General features: G+C 46.5%; 1 protein-coding gene across 16 annotated transcripts in view; it reads left to right on the plus strand.

Moving 5' to 3' along the window:
- TIAM1 (TIAM Rac1 associated GEF 1) overlaps positions 1 to 12,151 on the plus strand; it is a 151,634-nt gene that overhangs the window by 84,266 nt on the left and 55,217 nt on the right. For all 16 annotated transcript variants that reach the window (XM_068689424.1, XM_068689488.1, XM_068689419.1 and 13 more), the window contains 5 exons: positions 1,201 to 1,648; positions 3,202 to 3,374; positions 7,326 to 7,550; positions 8,992 to 9,177; positions 11,590 to 11,736. In XM_068689424.1, coding sequence (XP_068545525.1) covers positions 1,201 to 1,648; positions 3,202 to 3,374; positions 7,326 to 7,550; positions 8,992 to 9,177; positions 11,590 to 11,736 — 1,179 coding nt within the window. The remainder of the gene's footprint in view (positions 1 to 1,200; positions 1,649 to 3,201; positions 3,375 to 7,325; positions 7,551 to 8,991; positions 9,178 to 11,589; positions 11,737 to 12,151) is intronic.

Genomic DNA, 12,151 nt, shown 5'->3' on the forward strand with positions numbered 1-12,151 from the left:
TTGGTGGAGGATTTCTTGGTTTCTGCAGAGCTGCTCTTGGATCCGTCGAAGACTTCTGCTCAAGTCAACACCTACAAGTTTGTTTTCTCTCGAGTTAAATAGTGCAATCTGCCACCTCTTTGCAGAGTCTCCCTGTTTTTTTTAGTTTTGTTTTGTTTTTAACTTGTAAATCAAGCACTAGCCTCTTTTGTAGGAGCGGTAGAGGCCGAAATGCCTGTTGTTTTGGCTGTTTCCCACTTTGTTGCATTTTCTTCCCTGGGTCCCTCTTCTCCCGAATATCACCCACAGGATATTTGTCTCCACTTACAGGTCTCGGCCTTTATTCGTCCTCCTTCAAGAGCTGCCACAAATGCCCTTGGGTGCTGAGGTGGTAATAGTTAGGCTACTGCTCTCAGCCTGGGCTGCTTGTCCCTTGGCTGCTGAACTGCCACAAGGTCCCTTAAAGTCCCCTTTTGGGCAATAGCCGCATTGCATGGGGCAAGCTAAGCCACCTGTGCACAGCCTTTCGAAACCCAAATGCAGTTGTGTTGCTTCCTTTGTTGCTCAAGACAATTGTATCTTTGTCCCTTCTGTCTTCCATCTGCAAGCTCTGGGGGACCAGGAGCTGCCTTCTGGTGCGGCATTTTTACAGGGTCTATCACAACAGGGTCATTGCTCATCATCAGGATTTGGGATGTAGAAATGAAACAGAAATACTTTCAGGTGCATTAAATTATTAGGAGAAAAAAAAAATACATTTGTAGTTATATAATTTGGAAATGACAGCCTTAGGATGTCTAAAATGTATCTTCAGCTGTAGGTGTGACCCTCCAATGTCAATGTTTTCTCTTCAAAACGCGTGGGCTGACTGCTGCTTTGCTCGACGCCGCCGGTTTCTGCTGCCATCTGTCCTCCTTTTGGTAAACCTTTAGCGCTGCTGCCTTAGCCTGATGTGAACAAGTGGCACCGCGTGGTGTGCTCCGAAACGCCGAGGCCCAAGAGGCGCTCCCTGCCATCACACTGCTGCGTTTGGTCTTCCTTAGGCTGTGCTCGAAGGTCTGCCCACCGTAACTTCTCTTCCAGGTGTTGGTCGTGAGGAGAAAGCTGTGAGGCACCTCCAGTGTGGCGAAGTGTGTTGTGACCTGTGAATTTTAGGTTCTGTTTGTGCCTCCACAAGGCCGTGTGGCTCTTCGCCTCACGCCGTGTCTCTCTTGCACGCAGGACGTGAACGCAGGCGAGGGGAGCGAGTTCACCGACAGCGGCATCGAGGGGGCAGCCACCGACACCGACCTCCTGTCCAGGCGCTCCAATGCCACCAACTCCAGCTACTCGCCGACGGCCAGCCGGGCCTTCATCGGCAGCGACAGCGGGAGCAGCTCGACGGGCGACGGGCTTCGCCAGGGGGTGTACGAGAACTTCCGACGGGAGCTGGAGATGAGCACCACCAACAGCGAGAACCTGGAAGAGGCCGGCTCGGCCCTCAGCGACGAGCAGAGCAGCGGCACCCTCAGCTCCCCGGGGCAGTCCGACATCCTCCTGACGGCCGCCCAGGGCACGGTGCGGAAAGCCGGCGCCCTGGCGGTGAAAAACTTCCTGGTGCACAAGAAGAACAAGAAAGTGGAGTCGGCCACACGCAGGAAGTGGAAGCACTACTGGGTTTCCCTGAAAGGTACGGAGCACACGAGCACGTGTGTACTCAGACGGGTGTCCACATTGTATCCTGTGGGATGGGTATTGCAGCGGTGGAGGAAATCAATAGCCTAACTCCTAAAAAAAGCCATTGTCAGCTTCAGTGTGATTAGTAGCAAGCATGAGCAAACAGTCCTGTTTTTATCAGAGTGTTTTATTTGGTAGCTGTTGACATGCTTGCATTATGGCATGCGTGTATCAAAGACGCCTCCTCGGCTTCCCAGGCCACAGAGCCTGGTTGAAGTCCTGTCCTTCACGCAGAGCATTTGTGGTGCTAGTTTAAACCCAGAGGTAATGGTATGGGCCAGCTCTTCATGCAGTGGTTGGAGAAATTGGGGAGACAAAAGAGGAGAGGCTGAGGTGGGAAGGCAGGGGGAAGCCCTGCTCTCCTGGGAGCCCGCCCCATGGCAGGAAGGTCTTGCTGTGAGGGGCAGGCACACAAAGGGACATCTGGGAGGAGAAAGGGGAAGGATGAGCAGAGGGGCGATGTTGTTTTAAAGTGCTTTGACTCCAGTTGAGTGTTTGCTCCTTGGATTGCTGTGCCTTAATGATGTTAGCATTTAAAGGCAGCTTTGAAGTCACCAGCTGCTATTGTTTGGCTGCAAATAGTTTTGTGAGAGGCTGGGTAACAGGGCATCACTTAGCACCAAGAGGGCTGCTTCCAGTGGCAGAGAAACAATGTGCCAGTTTCAGCTTTAAACAATTGTGGATTAGGCTGGGAGGCTGCAGGGAGAGGAGACCCTATAGTTGCAGATTTGCTCTACCTTTTCATTTTTATTTGTATTTTTATTTTTTTATTTTTCCAAGGGAATTGTAAAGATTGTTTTGTAAAACCAGCAGGTTCTTTGCTGTCCTTGACTAGAATGAGTTTTTGTTTTTGTCCGTATCGCAGTGAGTCAGAGCTGAACTGTTACAATAAGGATTATTTTTTTGTGTGTGTGTGTGTGTACGTCAGTCTTGCAGTGAGCACAGCTCATTCCAGTCCATTTTACTTCCAGTTATTCATCTGCATACAGTAATTAAGCAGCCCAAGTTTTGCCTTCGAGGGACTGCGGTAAGCAGCAGCTGCAGGAGGCTGAGGCAGGGCGCTGAGGCTTGCCAGGGGCCTGGCTGCTCAGCAGGGCCAGCTCACAGCCTGCATCTCCCTTTTGGTCTCCTCACGGGACAGCAAGGCTGTGGATGACCCCCCTAGAGGGCTTTTCAGCCATGTTTCTCATCCAGGGCTGTATATGACTGCCCGTGACCTTCCCTGCTCACGTCTGCCACTGTTTTAGCAGTCGTGGGGCAAACAAAATGGCTCCTCTGGGGTTCAGGTGGATCCACCGCGAGGCTGGCGGTGTGAGGGGCCAGCTGGGCCGCTGCCGGTGCGCTCTGCTGCGGGGCTGACAGCCCGAACAGGCCCTGACAAATCCTCTCTCAGCCCCACGACAGTTTGACGGATGGTTTACAGTCCCAAGTTTTAGCACTGAATAGATGCAGGGTGACTGTTGCATTTCAATGTGCTGCTTACTAATATCTGTTTGTCTCTTCTAGGATGCACGTTGTTTTTTTATGAGACCGACGGCAGATCTGGCATTGACCACAACAGCATCCCAAAGCACGCTGTCTGGGTGGAAAACAGCATCGTGCAGGCGGTACCCGAACACCCCAAGAAGGACTTTGTTTTCTGTCTCAGCAATTCCCTTGGGGACGCTTTCCTTTTCCAGGTTGGTTCAGGTCGAGGGTTTTACATCGTTGTTTTCTTTTTCTCTCTCTCCTTCATCCCACAGACCAGGGAGGACATCTTAGCTCTGACTCAAATCAGTGGAAAAATCCTGCTGACTCCAGTAGGTCTGGGATTTTCCTCTGGCAGTGCAAGACGAAGGACACAATAGATTCTGTAAAGGCCGGACAAGAGACCCAACACCACATGCGAATGAATCACTGTCAGATCTGCTGTTTTTATAGCCTGACAGGACCCTGTTTGTATAGATGGTCGGTACAAAGTAAGAATTAAGAAAAAATCATACATCCCTGTAAAAATTGGGAATTCTGCATTGCTTGGCAGCATGGTTATAGACCACACACAGTCCAGGCCAGTTACCATCTAGGGGACAGAACAGTGCCTTAACTGCCGTCACATTTCTGTGTCTTGAAAGAGACATATGTTGAAGGTGGGACCTTGAAGAGAGGCTCAGGGGGTTTACATGACCAAGAGGCTTTTTGAGCGTGAGGGGGAGTTTGAAACTCCAGATGTGTTTTTCATTCCTGATGGCTGTGCAGGATCCAGTTGTTCCCTCTTCATGCAGACATCAGGCAGCGTTGTGCTGATGTTTGACAGCATGCCGAATGGGAATGTTGGTTTGGTTTTGTTTTTAAATCAGAAAATAGAAATGTCTGACTTTCGTAGAGTAAGTATGCAGAACTCAGTATCAAAGACCAAGCATTAACTGATATATTTCACTAAGAACAATTTTTCTTTTTGGTAACTAGATTTTCTTGAGCGATTTTTAGGGGGGGCATTCTACTTTCTTATTGCAAGTTGTCACTAGTCAAGGTGTAATGCTCATATTTGTAATTGCCAGCCCATGTTGAGATGATGCCATTTCCTCATCTTCGGATTTAATATTCTTAACTGGAGGGATCCCTTATTTATTCATTTCCATTTCCTGTGACTGTGTATGTAAAATTTCTTGCCTTCTTAAACTAGAATTTCTCTGTTGTAGGATATGCCCTCCCGTCATCACCCCACTGTATCCCAGACCAAATCTTTAAAATTACTCTAGAGGTCCTCTCAGCTGTCTTAAACAAGAGGTTAGATTCTCAAACTAGGTAAAATAAAAATCCTTGCTGACTCAGGAGGTGATGCTAGCTTACGTATCAAAGAGAATGACTGTCTGATTGCACACTGATTTTTTTTTTAAATTATTTTTTCATTTTGTGGACTAGCTTTTCTGCTGCTTCAGTTTGATTCTTCCTTACCTAAGAGTAGAATCCTGCATTGTCCCTTTTTACTTCCTGCCTTTCTTGGAGAGGGTAAATGTTTTTTGCCATCTGGAGAGCTTCACCTAGGAAGTAAGCATGGTGTTTGTGCTCTCTATGTATTTGAAATGCCATCAAACACCACCTCCTCCTGGTCTACTAATACAAGTTGTAAATTTTTTTCCTTGCTGCTTTCCAAGGAAAAACCGTAATTGTCATAAAAGTAATGCCAGTAGATGCAAAATAGTGAAGATGTCACATTCAGTACCTTTCTTTTGTGGCAACAGACAGCCTTCTTATTCATTAAAATCCCTGTGTCATTGTGTCATGGGTAGATTTTTACATAGTTTTGTGAGGAAGCGCAAAAATGAACCTTTTCAAATGAAAAGCAATAATATAGATTGCCTTGTGGAATTTTTTTCTTGATGTGTCTGCTCTGTCATGAAACCCATGCAATTCTAATGAAGCAGAAGCAGAAGAGAAAGAAGGGATGAATTTGGGGAGATCAGCCATAGTGGTGGAAATAAAGTGTGAGCGACGGTGCTGTAGGGCTTGCTCCGCTGTGCGGAGCAGCCAAAGCATGTGTGGCTGTTCAGCAGTGTTATTAACTACTAATGTCATACCCGTACATCCCCACAGGGCTGTAGTAGTGGTTGTGTTGAAGAGGCACCCCAGACTTGAACAAGACTCTTTCAGTTCTGTGCAGACTGTATAGTTCGGGAGAAAAATAGGGTTACTTTATGATGCGTACAGATATTGGACATCTTGTAACAAGCCTTCCCACTGCATTGCACCTAGAGACATCACATACCTCCTACACTATTATTCCTTGCTCAGTCAGTTCTCATCATGCCTACACAAATCCATTACTTGCAGATGTCACATGTATTTTCCAGGAGCTCGAGCAACTTGTGACACCACATACTTGTGTATCAGATGTTAGCAGCTTGTTGATGTGGTCTGTTCCGTTGAGAAGCAGTGATTCCCCTTGCCTACTCAGCTGCCAGAAGGGTCTTCAGCTCCTAAAATACTTTCCAGATCCTTCTTTTTCCCTCCCCCAAGGAAGCCCAGATGAAAACTAAATCTAATGGTATACAGATAATATTTGAAAATAAAATAAAAATATGACCTCTTGCTGTTATGATTGTGCCAGGAGCTAACAAAACATACCAGCTCATTACAACTCCAGTAGCACCCTCTCCTGTAGGAGGGGCTAAGTTTCACCATCTGACTGTAGGCAAAGTATAATCCATTCTGCAAATATTTCTCTAATTTCAGCAGAAACTCCTCAGCAAGGAGGGCTCACTATGTCTTCAGCATTGGCAGTAAGACCTTGTAAGCCTCCATCTATAAATGAGTCCTGTTAGTAGTACTACCTGGGCAGGAAGCCTGCCCAATTTAAGCAACATTCTTTGTATGGTGCCAACAGAAGACAAGAAAAACAGGAGTAGAAAAGCAGACTTTCTGGTATAGACCCTGTCTTCTGCTTAGGACTCCTAATCTGAGTGAAGGAAGGCACTGTCCCTCTCAGACAGGTGTGCTTCACCTACTTTGTCCCACAGAAGTCTGGGGAACATCATCCCGATTTCTGGTCTGGACATAAGTGATTTCCAGAGCTGTGCTTCCGTGGGAGCCTCTCCTTGGCTTCAGGAAGGCACAGCCTTTGCCGTTAATTGTGACTGCAAGGAGAGCTGTGAGGATGACCTTCTTCATCTGTGCTAGCAACTGGAGGAGTCATACTGTGCTGCCTATTTATAGAGCAGGTATCATCAGAAAGTTTAATTAGAACAAGGTGGTTTGGCACTTTGCTACTTCTGCAGCCATGAGCCAAGTACTGGTATGATTACTGTGAAAAGCTGACTCTCAGAGCCAGTCTGCTGCAACCCTGAGTTGGCTGTAAATTTTGTTTTACAATGCACTGTAAAAAGGACTGAGGTTTAGCAAGAAGGCTGAGAAGATTTATGCTTTATTTTGAAAGTCTGGAAAAGGAATGCTTTGAAGTATTTTTCTTTCTGTGTCAAAAGCCTCTAATCAGAATATCGCTCTTCCAGAAAAACTTAATGGTGTCCCATGCCCCAGCCTAAGAGCTCCCCTTTCCCAAACTATCATACACATGCTTGGGAAGGGACAGTGCCAGAGCCATAAAAATTATGACGAGCTCGACTTTAATAATAATAGGGTCATCTTCAGAGAGCTTTGGGATCTTCAGAAGGGGAAAGCTTCTCTGTCTGCGTCATAATAAAGTCAGTAACAGATATCACGGTTGGGTTTTATGCCATTAATTTATTATTAACCATTGCACGCCAGATCAGCTCTCCATACTGTGAAGAGCACATAGACTGCAGCATTTGCTGCTTTATGGAACTGAGAGTTTAGAAAACGTCATTAAATGATGAGCTACAAGTTCCAGCAACACTGTGCTGAACAAGGAAGGTAATTCCTAAGAACTTGCTGGAAAACACTGTACAGCTGCAAGATGCAGATCTAGGTGTAATTCTGGGTGCTGAATGCCTGGTGCTAGGCTAGGCACGGCCTGTTCAAGAATGAAGGTCTTTTATTACTTCTCTCGTAAGTGGATTTAAGGCTTTCATTCTTAAGATCAAAGGGAAAGGGAACTCCTCGGAATTGCGTTTGTTAATCTCCAATCAGTTGCAAAGAGGATCTTGACTTCTTTTCCCCTCTTCCCTTCTCTTCAGACCTCTAGCCAGACGGAGCTCGAGAACTGGATCACCGCGATCCATTCCGCCTGTGCAACTGCAGTGGCAAGGCAGCATCACAAAGAGGACACCGTCAAGCTCCTGAAAACGGAGATAAAGAAGCTGGAGCAGAAGATCGATATGGATGAGAAGATGAAGAAAATGGGTGAAATGCAGCTGTCCTCAGTGACGGACTCCAAGAAGAAGAAGACCATACTGGATCAAGTAATCTTGCTTGCTTATGGGAAATGCCCCCCCCAGCAAATGTTTAGGGCCTTCTTCAGATTAGCAGCACAGCTGTCTGCTCACTCTCTGCCCCACGTGTGTGCTGGCAGAGCTCCCCTGAGCAGGCAGGACGTGTGTGGGCAGGATGGTGGTGCCAGCTGCCCTAGCCACACCGTTTCTCCAAACAATGTGTGCTAAGGTACAGCAGAGGAAGCAAACAACAAAACAAGAGATTTGGCCAGCTGTGCAGAGGTTGAGTGAGGGCTTTGGGGAGTGAAGAGGCTACCACACATAAGGATGTTGTTGGGAACAACTGGTCATAGACCAGCAAGTGCTGCACTTGGCATTATCTTCAGCATGGAAGAGGCTGGCTCTTCCAGGGGCAGATGGGATGAAGAGGCCATCCCTGCTTTCTGCTCCTGGTGGGGGTGTGCGCCGGCCTCGTGGCTGCAGCGCTCGCTGCCCCTTGGGACCAGTCTCTCTGACTTCAAGTGGACAGCGTAGTTGTGTTTGAGAAGCAGAGAGCCTAGAGCAGATGTCTCTCCCACTGTTGCAGCGGCACCTTATTTTAGGAAACTAACATATGGTGCCTGCTTCATTAGTTTGTAGCTCTTTTACCACGGCTGCCAAATGTGCCTGTAATGCAAGCTATAGGGAGCGGCCAGGGCCCTGACGCGCTAAGCTGAAGAGATTTTGTACTGCCTAGACGCCCGTGAGAGAGGGGGGAGATGCTTGCCACTGCTCACAGGGCTCCTCTCAAAAGCTGTCAGTCACAGCGAGAGGGCAAAGCGGTCTCTCGTTTTACATAACGGAGTTTTTCTAAACACTTTGAAACTGTTTCCGATCAGCAATTTGAATTATTTAAATAAGTCCTCACACAGACTGATTACAGTGCTCTTCCACTGATAAGATTAATTATTCCCAGTGTACTGCACTTTTTCAAGTGTAGCCAGCTCTGTTGATGCTTACAGCAGTGCTGCTGCTGCGGCTGCTGGTTTGGGGTGCTCTGTTGGTGGAATTGGGTGGTTTTGGGTCTTTTTGTTTCTCAGCTGCCATTGATGCATGAAAGAAGCCTGTTAAGGGACTGCTCAGAAGAGAATCGTGGAATATGAAGAAAATTAAAAATGGAATTTTAATCCTATTAATTAGCTTTGTATCAAAGGGGCAGTTGTCCTAGGAGAAGATTTTTGCCTTGAACATAAAAAATTGTTTAACATCTAATGAAAACTTTAAAAAAAATATTTTTATCCTTCTGGGGATTGGGAGGGTAGGGGAGAGTGAGAAAGAAGGTGAATCAAAGTTTCTTTAATTTGGAAATGAGATCACCACTGGTAAAAAAAAAAATATATTGCTGGGAACAGTAGACTTTTTTCAAGATATTTACAACTCTGTTCTTCCTTCTCTCCATTTCTGCATCTCACTCAATCTTTGCTGTATGCAGATTTTCGTTTGGGAACAAAATCTTGAGCAGTTCCAGATGGATCTATTTCGGTACCGCTGTTACTTGGCTAGTCTCCAAGGAGGGGAGCTCCCAAACCCTAAAAGACTGCTTGCTTTTGCCAGCCGTCCGACTAAAGTTGCAATGGGCCGTCTTGGAATCTTTTCAGTCTCTTCGTTCCACGCCCTGGTAAGTCTGAGCAGAGGCCAGGGGTCATTTTTGCCAACCTGCAGGTGGCTTCACATGCCCGGTACAAAGATGGAGTTGACAAACAGCAGTCTGTGCCTGTGGGGTGAGCCCTGGGTAGGAACTAACAGGCAGGTACTTGCAAGCCATGGCCTTATGAAAGTGGAAGAACTGAGTTTCTCCTAAATGTATGATTTTGATTTCACCTCTGCAATATAAACACGCTTTCTAGAAACAGGTCCTCCTGTCACAAGAGTGGGCTCATCTCTAATGTTCACATACGTGGGCTTGATCCAAAAACCCTGTGAGGTCAATGGGAGTCTTCCTGAGGCTCTCAGCATGCCTTGGCTTAGCCTGTCTCGGGCATGGCTTGCTTTCTACCATATGGATGAAGCTACTGACCAATTAGTCTAATATCCTGTCTCCAGTGATCAGTACCTGATGCTCCACAAGGGAGGGGAAATGTTCTTCTCCGTTATTTATGGTATGGCAAATAATGTTTAAAGTGGTTGTTTAAATCACGTAACAACCCAGCTTTGAAAAATACAGGGAAATGTATTGCACAGTGGTGAGTTTTTAATGAATTTAAATTATGTTCCTGTAGTTTCAGCTTGGGCTCCTGGAGCTTCACAGAAATAGCTGAGCTCCACTGTTGTCTTGTAGATGTCAGCTGTACCCTTCAATTGAATCCAGAGCTGTAATTCAGTCAGGGGCGTTTTATTCTTTTATATATGAAAAGATTAGCGTCATCATCTTGATAATTGCTAGTGGATTTATGTATTTTTTTTTAAGTGGCGGGCTGTAATTTACATTTGTGCTTGTTTTTTTGCATCTAGCAAAGCACTGAGTGTTAGCCTGAAAAACAGTCTGCCTCTTCATGCTGGTGTCTCTTGAGAGCCAAGCGAGAAAAAACGTTTTGAATGTGTCGTGTTGGAAAAGACACGTGCTTTCTTTACTTGCAGCAAGCTCTCGTGTCCCCCTTTGCCCTCGATAGCGCGGATTTGGTGCAGCGAAGTCTCAGGCTCCAGCTGGATGCTGCATGCTGATAGCACGGCATCCCCAGCTCGCCTGAAGATACTCTTCAGTGCATTAGCCAAGGATGTGCTCAGTCCTCCTGGTGCCTCTGCACAACGTCCCTGGTACAGCTAAGAAACCTCTCACGAGGAGAAATGGGGAAATGGGGAAGCTCACAGTTGTGTTTGAGTTCTCCTTTTCCTCGATTTCTCAACGTTCCTGAGCAAGACTCACCATTACTCACCCGGTGACAGTTCCCTGGATACCTGGGCTAGCCTTCTGTTATTCCCAACTTTACACGTTTTTTTTTGTGTCTTCTGCACCCAAACAACCAGTTCCTCAGCTCCTTAGCTTGGGGCATCACTCAGAGGTTTGGCTTTTCCAGCTGGGGCTGCCAAATGACAGTCGCATTTCGGTAGTTTCGGGTGTGGGAATCAAGTACAAAGGCGTTCCAGGAAGCGCAGGGCCAAGTCTGCAGGGTGGGTCTGTCTGTCTGTCTGTCTGTCTAGCTTCGCCTTTTGCTCCGTTCATACCTGCCATCGCTCTTAACACTCCCTTTTTCACAAGAGAGGAGCTCGCTGTCCTGATTCCACCTCTGGATGGGAAATCTGCTTCAACTTTGGCCTAAACGCTTCACCTCTGAGTAATGTAGCAGTCATTTCTACCAGAGCTTCCTTATTTGGGAAACAGCTCCCCAAATATTTGGTGTCAGTGAAGGCAAACAGCTTTCCCCTCTGAAGGGGTTGCCACAGGCCAGTTTTCAAGTACCCAGGCAGTTAACACTACTCTAATCCAAAGGGGCATTTCAGCTCCCTTTTCTTCCTGTGTTTTGCCCACTCTTCCCACAGTTGGGTATTGGTGAGGAAATGCAGGTTTTAAATACCCTGAGCTATTTGCAGACCTTTATCAGGCCTTGTAAAAGTTGTGAGTCAGTTCCAGGATGCCCAGAGCGCTTTCACAGGAAAGGGCAAGGAGAAAGACCAGGCTTTTTGGAAGCAGCAGATAAGTTTTGAAATCTCAGGTTTTGTGTGTCCAGCTCTGAAACCTCATTATAAAATAAAGTTAAAAAACAAACAAACAAAAAAAAAACAACAAACACCTTCACTGGTGCTGAGGCTTTGCTCTGTGCTGAGTAGGATGCTTTAAAATACCTCATATTAAATGCCAAGAAACATGCGGTGCTCTCCCTTTTAATTTTTAATTCTTGATGTTGGAAGAAAAGAGTTCTGTTGCAGGGAGAAGGAAGTAGCCTGGCAGCATCAAGCTAGTCCCCGTTGTGTGTTGCTACGTTATTGCTACAGCGTCTGCCTTTTTTTAAGGCTATTCCAATGTTAGCTTATGTAAGGGATGGTGCTGTGGGATGCTGCAACCTTTGATTTGCAAACCATGTGGCATTGACAGGTGGCGGCTCGCACTGGGGAGTCTGGAGTGAGGAGACGGACGCAGGCCATGTCCAGATCTGCCAGTAAGAGGAGAAGCAGGTTTTCTTCTCTCTGGGGGCTGGATACTACCTCGAAGAAAAAGCAAGGGAGGCCGAGCATCAATCAGGTAAGCACGTGCAAGTTTGCGGTGTTAGTTTCAAGGCTGACTTGTTTGCATGAAGAATGTAGCTCGTGCAGAGAGTCACTTCCATCAAGCACACACACAGCCACCCTTCAGCTTGCTTAATCTTCCACGGTGTGGAGTCGTCACATTCCACATCCTCTTCAAAAATCAGTGATGGTAATTACAGATAAGAATACAGCAGCTCCTGTTCAAACGAGCTTTAGATTTATACCTTTTTTTTTGCTGACTGGGTTGCGTTACTCCTGTTGCATTTTTGTTGCTTCAGCTTTTGCCATTCTCTTAAACTCAGGAGTAACAAGGCAACAGTATAAACCAGACAGCTTTGGAAGGAAAAAAAAAAGTGGAGACTTGTTTGTTTCTTTAAGTCCAAAATAGGAGTTTGTAGAATATTTTAAAT

Source organism: Anas acuta, chromosome 1 (assembly GCF_963932015.1).
Source record: "Anas acuta chromosome 1, bAnaAcu1.1, whole genome shotgun sequence".
Lineage (NCBI taxonomy): Eukaryota > Metazoa > Chordata > Aves > Anseriformes > Anatidae > Anas > Anas acuta.